Source organism: Phaenicophaeus curvirostris, chromosome 2, assembly GCF_032191515.1.
Source record: "Phaenicophaeus curvirostris isolate KB17595 chromosome 2, BPBGC_Pcur_1.0, whole genome shotgun sequence".
In the NCBI taxonomy this organism is placed as follows: Eukaryota; Metazoa; Chordata; class Aves; order Cuculiformes; family Cuculidae; genus Phaenicophaeus; species Phaenicophaeus curvirostris.
The window spans coordinates 92,820,761-92,834,314 of record NC_091393.1 but is presented as its reverse complement, the minus strand read 5'-3'; the positions used below and the strand labels follow the sequence as shown (position 1 = coordinate 92,834,314).

The window sequence follows — 13,554 nt, the reverse complement described above, 5'->3', positions numbered from 1 at the left end:
AGCCTTTTTTTTATTAAGCTCTGGGGCAGGAGGAATCAAAATTCAGGAAGAGTGGGCACTAATTCTTCACTATCCAGTTTTCTGAAGTTTAGATTTTGTTAAAATTGATATTCTGGAAGAACAGTTGTAACTACATTAATAGCTGATTTCTATTTCTACTCAAGAGACTGTTATTATTTATATTGTTCTAGTACAAAAAACCCCACTGATTGAAATTTTGAGCAAAACATCTAGACTCAGTTCTACTCTCAGCTTCATTTCTGTAGAATGGGATTAATATACTGTAGAATTATTCCCTGCTCCTCTGATCAGTGGATTGTTTTCTATATTCCAGGATCAATGAAAAGCTCCTGGGGTATCTCAACTCTTACATAACAGTGTAAATATTTAATAGTCAGTAGTGGTTCCTTGCAAAGGGGTTGATTTTCATTTTTTTTAATAAGGAATCACAATTACTAGAATTTCTCCTCTCATTATTACCTTATCCAAGTTTATTGCCCTCTTGGCTGTGATCTCAGTTCAGATTTCATCACATCTTCTAGAATTATGCCATCAAATTAAAAGATCAGTGTCTTAGTATGGCTGAGGTCTCCTCCTTTTAAATACATAGGAGTATTGCAAGTGGCTTCAAGAAGCACCATAGAGCCGAATTGAGCATACTGAGTATCTCCCCTTTAACTGCTTATTTTTCAATTTAGACTACCAGACTATTTTTCACATTCTGAATTACATCCAGCTTCACAGGCATTCTAAAGCAGTATCAGAAGGCCTTCTGTCTACATCCTGCAAGTTCAATCATGCAGTTTCACAACTGACAGCAGACCAAAATTTTTATTAATTTATTAACTTTATCATTTTCTTGTTACTAAAAGCATAAATCTTTCATTCTGTGTATATAGGGTTTTTAGGCATTGGTACACACCAAATGTTCATTTGGTTTGTTATTCTCTGGAGGCAGATACGCACCTAAATACCCAATGATACATGACAGTGGTTTTCTGGTGCTTTTTATCTTCAGAGGATTTCCAGCAAGTTCACAATGCCGATCTGCATCTGAGAATTTTAAAGAATAAAACTCAGTTTAAATACTTTACCACTACAAATATAATTAGGACATACCAACCAGTTTCTGACTTGCGTTTTTACCACAAGTTTATTTTTTTCTTTCAGTACACATTTTTCTTTTAACAACACTAACAACGATGGATATTTAAAGGCAGATTACGACCTTATTCATGCAGGTTGTTACGATTTTTTTCTTTAACATTTTAAAAAGTTAATGCGAGCTCTAATGCAACTTGATTGCATTTTATTTTGCTTAAGAAGTCTTTTTGGAGACAGCTAGGCAAATGAAACAGACAAAAACATGAGTACTAAAATAAAAGCAGCTCTGGCTATTCAAAATAATTTACATTGAATTCTTCATTGTTTAATACAAGCTTGTCTGGCTTGTAAATGGGGTACTGCAGAGGTAAGAAGAATTTAAAATTGAGACTTTTGATTTCTGTCATGTCTCACTTGCATGGTATGGTGATTAATATAATTCTTAATAAGTAAAACTGAATACAGGGGCTACCACGGCAATATGAAACTCTAAAAAAACCCAAACCAAACAATCAAAAAACCCCTTTACTATAAACTTTTGAACAAATTGGTCAGTTATAACCAAGTCTGATGGAACTCAAAGCTCTCGAAAACCATAACTTCCTGCATAGCAAATGAAAACAAACAGTTCAGTAACTACCTTAAATTTGATGCTACAACTACGAACTCACACCTTTATGGGCACTGCAAATATACGAGAGAATCTGGCTAAATGCCCCAAACGCATAAGTGTTACTATGAAGAGGTTCACGCTTTGACAGCAGAATCAATCAACCTGAAGCAAAAATTCACAGGAGAGTAGGTTTCAGTAAATACTTTCAAGACTACTGGAATTATATTATCTTTTTTTAAGCTACTTAGAATGACTGGGTTATGTGCCTTCCACAAGCATGGAAGCAATCCCCATATAGGGCTGTAAGTGTCCCTAAAACACAGGTAATATGTTTTATATAGAATTGCACTCATATGTTGATTGTGTAGATCTAAATTGTCTCACATGGAATTACTTCCCACACATACATACCTACACATACACCTTTCTCTGCATAGGTTTCACACCTGCTTGTCCAGATCTGCATTTTCTAACAAGCTTCACAGGAGCTAGATATTACAAATAGATTATAATAATAATTGTAATTCCACTTGATCTCCACTTTGTGTTTTACCAAAATACTCCCTTTTGCTTCATTAGAGTACATGAGATAGAATATATGAAGAGATTGTGAAGTACTATATACACAATATCTTATCCTGTTCCGTGACTCATACGTACTCTATCTAGCTCTGTGCAAAACCCATGTAGGTCATGAAACACACAGCCATGCCTGAAGTGTTTCAACGTGTTCACAGGTGCTTTCAATGCAGCAGAAAATGCACAACTTATTTTGATATATTAGGAAATCTACTTGAAAGCCTGGAAATGCTAGCTGATATCTGGGCAGTTCAAAGGTTCTAGAGCCCTAATGCTGAACACATGAAGTACTTTCTTATTTTATCTTAATAACAAAATATACTGTTGTCAGTGGGAAAAAAAATTGCCCTGAACCTGGTGTCTGGAATATTTTTAATATTCCACAACTCTTGAAGTATTTTAACTGACAGACTAGAATGATGTGTCTCCACCGTCTCCCTTAGTAAAATAAGCACAGACTATACAGTAAGTATTTTACAGTTACTTTGGGAACTGCAAAGCATCGCCTAAGAAGTAATTACCAAGAAATTTTTCCATCTACATCTCTTCACTGTAAAAAAAGAGACATTGTATCATGGTGAGATATTAACGCGTTGACTGAGAATAAAGACTGCAATTAGAGCACAATTTCCATGCTTAAGGCAAAGCATGTTCACCAAACTGATACTGGGTGCGTATTCCACAGTACACCTATCTATTAGAACAGTTAAATATGTTTAACAGCAGTGAACTTTAATCCACAATATGGTATGCCTATAAAAAGTATAATAAAGTTTATGATCTTTATGCACTACGTACAGAAAAACACAGTTGTTTTTCAATCTCCAATGTAAAACCATAGAATAAAATTTAGGTAGGAAGCTGTCAAAACCAAAAGTGAAAACAGCTTGCAAAAAAAATATATGGGCTTCCACGTGAACAGTAAAAATCTTAGTAAGATCAGTGACATAGCAGAAGCAATGAGAAAAAGAATATTTAAAAAAAAGAGTATTATATTTGATAGTGTATTTTTTGAAACATATTAAAAGCAGAAAGTGAGTGAGTGTCTGTAGCCACAGGAGATAAAGGTGTTAGGAAAACAAGAAAGATAAAGACATGGCAGAAAAGCTGAAGTATTCTTTGCATCAGCGTTCACTGCGGAAGAACTTAAAGAAGCTCACTTCCATGATCCTTTTAAGACGAAAGTATGAGAACTGTGTCACATCAAAGTATCCACAGGAAATAACGTCAAACCAAACTGGATGACGAATAAAAACATATTACCAGGACCAGTTGGAATTCATCTAAGCAGAAACTACTGAGCATGTACACCACTAGCATTTAACTAATACTTGAACTAGTTTTGTTCAAGAGAACAAAACCACAGCAAATGTGATAACATTCTTCAGTAAGCACATCTGCAGACTGGCAAAAGGGCTGAACTATAAATAGAGGGTTATAGTTAAATATGAAAACATCAAGGAAGCCAACAAATACCTTGTAAAGGGAAAACATGCTTAATGTGTTCACATTATTCAGTGGTGTGTCTCTTCAACAAAGAAGGACGACTGCATATGGGGCCTTACCAGCATGAGTACAGCCAGTAGGGTGAGGGAGGTTAACCCTTTCCCTCAGCCTCCGCGAAACCATGTCCAGACCCTGTGCTGAATTCTAGGATCCCCACTACCTAAAGGCACAGACGTACTGGAGCAAATCCAGCTACTGGAGAGTCACCAAGCCGGTTGGGGGCTGGATATAAGGAAACAATTATTTACTGTGACGCTGAACACTAGAAAAGGTGCCTAGAGAAGCCGTGGAGTCTCCATCCTTGGAGATAAACAAATCTCATCTGGACAAAAGGCCCATGAACATATGAACTTTATGCAGGGGGTGGAATCAGAGACCTTCAGAGGTCCCCGCCTCTGAAGGAATTATGACAAGTATGCAGGCAGCTCCTCTGGCATCCAACTCTGCATTTCAATTAGCTTTTAACAAACTTTAATTAGTTGTTTTTTTTTAACAAAAAAAGACAGTTGTGTATAGCTGTCACAGGGGAAAAGAGAACGGCTTTTAAGGAACTGTCACCTGATTAAAACCAATTGCCTATGCAATCCCCAAAGGATCTGTGCTATTCAACATAGAAAAGATCATGAAGATAGGTGATTAAGGACTTAAAAGTTTCCTGATAAGAAATCACTGAGCATAATCAAAGCTAAAACTGATTGCAAAGGTTATCAGCTGGATCAAGGATAAATTTAAGTTAATTCTTAAGGGATAAAATGACTGTAACACACAGATACAATAATGGGTGCTAAACCATCACTAATCAGGAAAGAATTCACAGAGTCGGTATCAGCAGCTTTCTAAAAACATCTAGACAATACTCAGAAGTAATAAAAAAATGATGATATTAGCAATAATGATGATAGGATGAAAAAGCAACATAGAAAATATAATGTAAGCCTCTAAAATCATGGGAAACTTGTGTCTTGAAGTACATGCAATTTGGGGCACTAAAACATATACAAGGACAATTAAAAAAACTACAGGGAACATTATGAACCACAGTGTGAAATGGATTCTCTGAAGGTTTGAGAACAAATTCTTAACTTAGAAAAGTGATGACTGCTGTGGATATTACAGAAGTCAACAAAATCAGGAATGCTATGCAGAAGATGATGGAGAATTAGGTTTGTTCTTTTAGTTTTGAAAAGGGTTTTTAATTCTTTCTTCTTTTTATATATTAAATTTTAGGTCTCTGAAGCTTAGAGACTCTCACTGGGGAGTTATTTCTCTTCAATATTCCATCATATCTTTACCAAAATTCAGATTATCTAATGAATCTACTGTGTTCTGCGTACTCTCTGAATTCTGTTTTTAGAAACTTGGCAAAAAAACAGTGTGCTCTTTTAATTATTTTACTGGGTACTAAAGTCTGGCACAAATTATATTAATAGATAATGGTAGAGAAAATACTTTCATCCTCAGTGCAGCCAGATGATCTTCCAAAGCTATCAAAATAAAAAAATCTAAGTTATATGTGACTCAATACCTGCAAATCTTGCTTACTTCAGATGAACAGATAGTTTTATGCCAGAAAGCATAGGCTGCATCCTTACAAAGACACATCAAGATCTTTGCTACTTAATTTTCTACCTAATTTTCACTTATCTTTCACTTGTTTATAAAACCAGATTGCAACAAGCAAGTACCGTGTACCAAACTTGTTCTTAAATCTGCAGATTTAAAGGTATGTTAAGTGATGGTCATGAGCAGCATACCCATTTCCAGATAACTATACACACTATAACAGATAATCTTCCACTGAAAACATTTTGACAATCATATCTACAACACAGAGTGTAGTTACCAAAATATAAGTTACTATAACTAATATATATAGTTATAATGATAAAACTATATCTGAATAGGAAAAAAAAAATCCCCCATAAAACTTCCCATGCTAGAGTAATAAGGTTCAGAGACACACAGCTCAATATCAATAAGCTTGTAACCTGGAGACAGACCCAATCTTGTCGGTGACTGTCTGGAGAAGAAGGCCCACTTTGGTCTCCTCTAATTAAGAGGCCTTCCGTGGATAGGATAATTTTGCTTAACTTTCAGAAAGAACCTTGCAATATATTCAAACTGAAAAGAAGGTATTTTGCCAAATTTAGAGCATGGGAACTTCCTCTTAGTAGAACAGGTCACTAGTTCTAGATATGCTTGGAAATCCACCAGACAAGTTTACTGTCAACCACTACAGCAAGTCTATTATCTTCAGGCAGAATGAAGTCTGAGACTTCCTAAATTGGGTTGTGCTCCTAGCAGGAGATCCATGCCTTCTCAACCTCCTGGTGATTATCCCTAGATTGAATTGGGATGCAAATGCAATATCTCCAGTACCTCCTGCTGGCATCAGAGCAGAGATCATGCTGTACAGTTCACTCATGAGAAAAATCTATTTCCCTGCACTAACTGAAGGAACAAAGAACATAGCATAAGATCTTGTTTTCTGTCAGTGATGTGGGTGGAAGGCAGATGATGTGGGTGGAATTACAATGATAAAACAACGCTCTGTCTGAAATTTGGTTTCACCTAAAAGACGTTGGGCCTGAGAACAGCGCTCTCAGAGGCTTCCATGCCCCTCTGAAACAAAAGAGATATTTGCAGATGAGTTCAGGTGGACTGCAAAAATCAATTTATTTTATGAGCTAGCTCTGACTGGCTTTTTTAGACTTTTCTCAAAAGTGGGAATTAGTTTCAATTAGAGCCTGGCACTTCAACAAATTGCATGCGACTAAAAAGGCATAAAACCTCATACACTGCTGGGTTAAGTGTCCTACCATCCTTCTCTCCTTAGGTTTTATGGTTTCTGAGTGTTGGTATGGTGTCTGCTGCAATACAGTTATGAAACGCAGTTATGTTTCAAAACACTAGTTTGGCACACACCGAGAATCAGGCAAGTCTGACAAAGCATCTAAGCAATCATGAGATTCAAGTTTCACCACACCAACACAGAAAACATATTCCAAATCAGTTCTTGCATCTCCTGACCACCTCATGCTGTATCACATCATGGATGACCTGCCATTCTGGACAGGTTATTATCGAAGAACAACTGTAACTTTTATAACACCAATGGAGACTTTCATTCAATCTTGTAATTACTCAGTGATATTCAACATATGAAATCATTACTGTTAATGGAATATATAATTTAAATATTTTAAAAAATGAAAATTACTTGCATCAAGCTATCCTTAGAAAAAGACTCAAGGCATTCAGGAAGAGAGAGCCTATTTAGTTAAAACATTAAAATCTCCAGAGTGCACTGAACACAGGTCACTAGATACAAGTACGGGAACAAAACTAGAAAACCTTTTTTTTTAGGTTTTTTTACTTACTAGGCTTTACTAGAAAAAGCATATGACAACACAGGTAGGAACACAGTACAATTCCACAGAGAGAGATACTGCCAGAAACAGAATGTGTGTGGTCCATGTATATATGTGTGTGTGTACACAGAGAAACACGAGTGACATTATTTGAATGAAGTAACATCTGGTTAACGCTATTATAAAACATTTTGAATGTTGTGTTCACAAAGCATTGCCAACTGTGACTTTCTCCTTTTCAATCTATGTTAGGTCTAATCATAAAACTTCATTATTCAAAAAGACAAAATTTTAATGTTCAAATTTTCTTTAAGCAAAAAATAAAACCGAAAGACAGACTACAGGAAAAAAGAAAACCTTTCTGCTCTTGACGTTAATCTGATGTGGCAGTTTTTCATTCAAAGGAACAAAGAGAAAGCATTCACAACACTGCCACTCTGATACAAGATCAACTATTCCTGCTGAAAAGCTCAGCTTCTCATTCCTTTGTTTTAAAGTGTATAAAACACTTGGTCTAGTATGAGGATTTACAGTTAAATGAAACATTTTTTCTTCTATATTTTTCACTTCCTTAAACAAAAGTTTCATGTTCTTTCCAACTGAGTTACTGCAGTGAGGGAGAAGGAATAGGGATATGGATAAAAAGATTCAAGGTTTAGGTAAACTTCTAAAACATTTTCTTCTGTGATTCAGCAGAAACCGGTGCCAATTACATTAAAAAAGGTACAATGCTGTCCACTCAGAAAATAATTCTTACTTTGTATTAAGGACTCAAAATATAATCCTTGTCCAGCATTAGACACACTTCATCCATTAAATACAAGCCATTTTACTCACACAATGGACATATGGTCTCCTGAAATTCGAAAGCTGCTCCTGACATGCATAGCTTTTACAGAAGAAAAAAAATGGCCAACAGGACAACTAAATAAATAAGGCAAAGACAATGAAGAGATATTCACCAAGTTCTGGATGACTGCAGAAGTATGTGAAGAGTTTGCACATGAAGGAAAGGCTGGTGTTGAAGTACTAAGGGAAAACCAATTGCGCAAAACAAGATTTTAAGACTCCATGGAGTAAATTTCTTATAATTAGCACCGATATCACTGGCAACCCAGTTGAGTATGCTGGGAAAATACTTAGCATTAATCTAGTAAATGTCATTGTAAAAACAACATCTAATATTCTAAAAAGGTCTCTTCAATTCTAATACAATTGACAGTATTATGAACTAGCATGGCTCATCTTGGAATACCAAACATCTGCTCTGAGCACCTGTGGAAGACAGGAAACGTAACCAAACAGCACAAGCAGTAAAGCAATTGGACTCGGTGCAGATACAAAACTTACTGACATATTGTGACTTTGCAGCAGAACTTACACATACATGCTCATAAAGAGACTTATTGTTGCTATCTGCAACAACTCATAACCTTTTCTCACACTACTGGAGAATTTATCCATTCTTCGTATCTTGGCTATAAAAAGAACTAGCCAAATATACAAATTTCTTTAAAACTGTAATTTAAAACAGGAATAGAAAAAAAAGATGCAATTATGATGAAATTATAAACATAGTTATCATATAATAACAATAACAAAAGGCTGTATCACAGGGCAGATTAAATCCTTATGCGTCCTCAGCTTGACCAAACCCACTGAGAAAAAGTAGAACATATTTAGATCTATGCTTTCTGCGCAGTGAATGAATAAACAAACAATATAGAAGCAAAATTCTTTTAAATTGCCTATTAGGAAGCATGGTTTTTATGTCATGGCATTGATTTCCCCTCCTGCTCCCAATTTTTTTTATGACAATTTTTTAAAGTGAACGAGGTAATAGTTATCTCCTTTTTAATTCATCTGAAATGTTTCCTAAGCCTGAAATCTCTTCAAGGCAGCCAGACTTTATCCAATGTGTTGGTGATATGCTGAACAAATGAAAAAATGAAAAGCAAAAGTGTATAGACCAGAAATGTTTATTGAAAAAGAAAATAAAATTAGAAGACAAAAATGGGTGGGAAGCACAGCACACAGAACTAAGAATTAAAAAAACATCTTACATTCTGCCTTAATGGCAGCACAGTTAATAGGGACAAAGGGACGTCTTGCTGCCTGCCGCAGCCGGAGGGTGTTTTTGCAGACCTGACGGGCCAGTTTTGTCCAACACGTTGTGTGAAGAAAGAAAGCCTGACGTGTTTTCACTGCCGACTTTGGACTTCCAGTGTTACGAACTGGAATTCCCTGTGTGGCCTGCCGGGACATGTGCGTTCTAACATGGGCTTCCTACAAAAACAAACAAAAAAATCATAATAAATGACAGCATTAAAAAAATTCACAAAGGTAATCAAATAATATTTATAAGCACTACATAAAAAAACTTGGACTTAGGTATGAAGCTAAAAATAGAGAGTAGAGAACTCTATTATGAGTTGATATATAATGCCATGCTAGATGAGATACTGTATAGTCATATAAACATTTCATAGATAACACATGATTTGACTGACAAGATGACATTTGTCCCTCAAAAATGCACCAAGTAGATGTTTGTTTATCTAAGTCTTGGTCAAATAAAGACATGGCAGGACCTGCACACTGTTCAGTTCTATTTAAGACAGGAAAAGGATTAATAAATTGTGTTTTGCAATACCAAAGTTGAAAACATACATAACACCCCACTCCATTAAATAATCAAATCAGAGCAGTCATGTGAAAGCACCCCATTTTGATTTAGGGAAATTTATCTACACAGTCCTACCTCTGTAGGTTGGCTGGAAGACAGTTTATCTTCATCTGTCTGTGTGGGCATTTTCAGGCCACCGTACTTCTTCCAATAAATCCAACAAGATGCACACAATCTACACTGCATATTAGGAGGACCCCAAGAATACCACTGGTGAGACTGTGGTGCTAAGGAGGAGAGAACACAGGTGAACTGGTGCATGTTACATTCAGTAACAAATCCAAAAATAAGAGAAAATAAGAATTCAATTTTTAGTAGATTTATTTTTACAAAACCACCCTAGAAGTCAACTTCAAATGGAAATTACCAGAATGCTTCCGCATTTAATTTCAAACCAGAGACTATGTATTGGCAAGAACAAACTTCTTTCCAGGCGACTACCAAATAAAAACAACCTATAAATCCTCCCCTATTTCTAATCTTATGCTGGAAGACAGGCTTATTAAGTTGCTTGTTAAGACTTACTTAAGATCTGTTTACTTTGCTCAAGTCATCCAAAGTGAGCACTTATTAATCAAGATTCATATAAGAAAAGGATAAGCACATCTCCCACTGACCTTGAAGATGCATATATACCTTCCTATTGTGTGTGTGGAGAATCAGCAGGAAAGACTAATTTAACCTTCAATCTCTTAATGTAATCACAAGAAAATTTGAAAAACAACAAAGTATATAATTCAAATTTTCTATATACAAAATATGGTTTTATGAATATGAATCCAGTATTTTGAAGGTAAAGGTATAATAACAGTGCCATCATATTAATCATACTACACTACTTTATCTTTCCATACTTTCTGAATTGTTAAAAAATAACAAAATGGATTAGAATATTGATATTTAATCAATATATTGAATGCAGCATTCCAATGAAAGAACATACCTCTGTTTAAAAAGCATGTGAAGATTAGCCAAAACTCCAGAATTATTAAAAAAAATTAATAATAAATTTACTTACTATAGCAGCTTTCACAAGCCCGACCTATTAGTGAGGCCTGCGCCTGATACGAGGCTCCCATTGCTCCATTGACTGCAGCAGGTTTCCCATTGCTGCTGGATATTTGATTGGGATTTGGTTTATTGCTTAAAATTTAAAAAAAAAAAAAATAGTAGCCAGTTAAAAAAAGAAAAAACAGCCAGTTAGTCAACAATCAATGTAATTCTGGAATTCTGATGTGTAGTGACAACATCTGCTAAATCTGCTCTAAAGAAGACTGATTTTTATACTCCTCTTGTATTTTCAGCATGGTAAGAGGCTTGCCACATAAAGAGTTGCTACAAAAATTTACAGATTTTGTAAAATAGTCTAAACTACTTGCCAAGGTAGCCTGACACAAATCAGAATTTAACAAGAGAGTTCCAGGCAACAGATAAAGTTTTAAAAAGGTAAGGCTGGACTTTGTGTGAAGTATAATAAGTCAGGCCAGTAATACTGCCTGTAATACTACAAGGCTGCCCAACCTAGGAGAAGGTCTGCTGCCTCCTGTCTCAAGCAGAAGTACATATCTTTCCATCAAGTGCAGTAAATGTGAACGTCATAACTCTGGCAAAGCTGGCCCTTATAATATCAGGCAATATAATATCAGGGTTCTGTCCTAAACTACTTTCTCTCTGAGAAGGCTAAAGAATTGGTTTTGGATTTTTGTTGTTGTATTATAATGTTATTATTGTGATTATTTTAACTACTAATACTTCAGTGAAATAAAACTTTACAGGTCAGTCAATTCAGAAAGAATTACTATCCTCTGTGAAGTACAATATTTCCAAGGCTCCAACTTTGTGGATGTTAACTACACTTTTGACAAGCTACATTCTCTATACAACACAAGGCTGGATACATTGGCTCTTAAGATGATTATTCATTACTTTTCATAGCATAAAATATATTCAAGAGTAGTTAAAATGACAAATTGAAGACATCTTTGCTGTTTTAAGTGTCTACTCCAAATCACAGAGTTGGAAGGGACCTTAAAGATCATCCGCTTCCAACCCCCCTGCCACGGGCGTGACACCTCCCACCAGACCAGGCTGCTCAAGGGCCCATCTAACCTGGCCTTGAACACCTCCAGGGATGGTGCACCCACAACTTCCCTGGGCAACCTGTGCCAGCGCCTCACCATAATCATTGTGATGTATTTCTTCATGTCTAGTCTAAATAGACTAGACATCTCCCATCTATAGCCACTACAAATCCCAGCAAGTTTGTCTCCTGCATTCTCTCTTTTACACTATATCCAGTTAGAGGCACTTTTACGATTTCCAGATACTCTTTAACAAAAGTACCTTGGACACAAGGTACAAGAGGAGGGATTGATAGACAAGTGTCCCACATTATGATCACTTGCTCAGTTACCTTCCAGACAAACCATGAATTAAAGGGGACTCTGATACTTAGGACAGAACCTTGCTTTTACAGGAATTACATTACGATTAAGTTCAAAAAGGAATTCACCTCTGAGAAACAATACTACTCAGATTTCGAATACAATAAATCAGTCTTGAAACAGAGTGCTAGCAATCCATTTGCCCACGTGTGCCCCAGACTGCACAGTTATCAAACATTTGAAAGTCCTATCCTCTCACTGTTGAATATGGATTTTGTCTTGGCATGAAGGCAAAAGACAGACAGTAAAAAAAGTAAAAGTAAAAATCCTACATTTCAGAACAGGTTTTGTCACGCAATACAACTAGTCCCTGCTGCAAACATATTGGCAGAAGTCCTAAACTGTCCACATGGACCAAGGAAATTAAACTGAAAAAGCATTACGTAAAAACCAAGCACCTTACAGTTTACCCAAAGCAGGGTTAGGATATACACCTACTAGAGTGCTTACCTTTTCTTAAAAGGTATCATTTATTAGAGACTTGAGCTTTACAACTCACAACATTTCTTCAAAGATGAGATTAAAACGCTGAATTTAAACATTCTGTTCTTTGTATTAATAAATCCAGCTTAAAGTCTGTATGAAATATGGAAATGAAGCCCCATTGTACAAAATTCTACAAGTAATCAAAAAGACAGCAATGGATTTTTAAAGTATTTAATTTAGTATTTCAGTCTCCTGTTATACGAACACCCATGGGAAATTCATATACACGTAAATTGAATACACCCAGAGAAAGCCTAAAAAACCACCACTGTAATCCTTTCTCTTCTCATAATCTTAAGGAAATTATGAATATGAAAGAGAGATTATATCTTGTTTCTGTAAACTACATGTTAACTAATAGAATCATTAGGTTGGAAAAGACCTTAGAGATCACTGATTCCAGACATACCTGGAACCTACTACTAAATCATGTCCCCAAGCACCAAAACACCTCCAGGGATGGTCACTCAATTACCTACCTGGGAAGCCTTGTGCCAGTGCTTAATAACCCTTTTGGTGAAGAAATTCTTCCTAATCTCCAGTCTAAATTTCCCCTGGCACAACTAGAAGCCATTCCCTCTTGTCCTATCTCCTATCACTTGGGAGAAGGAGATATGGCAGATATAGCATTGAATTTAAACCTAAAAAAACCCCACATTAAAAATGCCTCAGAAGAAAAAAAGATTTCATTAATAAGACTTGCTCAAAGATAAAAGATTTTAGGCTGCTTGCTACCTTTAATTTACAGCCAGAACATCTCTTGTC

At 35.9% G+C, this 13,554-nt stretch overlaps 1 protein-coding gene across 3 annotated transcripts in view; it reads right to left on the bottom strand.

Moving 5' to 3' along the window:
* Positions 1–13,554, bottom strand: part of MTA3 (metastasis associated 1 family member 3) — a 131,998-nt gene that overhangs the window by 42,949 nt on the left and 75,495 nt on the right. For all 3 annotated transcript variants that reach the window (XM_069852923.1, XM_069852922.1, XM_069852924.1), the window contains exons 12-15: positions 10,878–11,002; positions 9,935–10,086; positions 9,237–9,459; positions 967–1,053 (exon numbers count right to left, since the gene is read on the bottom strand). In XM_069852923.1, the coding sequence (XP_069709024.1) occupies positions 967–1,053; positions 9,237–9,459; positions 9,935–10,086; positions 10,878–11,002 (587 nt within the window). The remainder of the gene's footprint in view (positions 1–966; positions 1,054–9,236; positions 9,460–9,934; positions 10,087–10,877; positions 11,003–13,554) is intronic.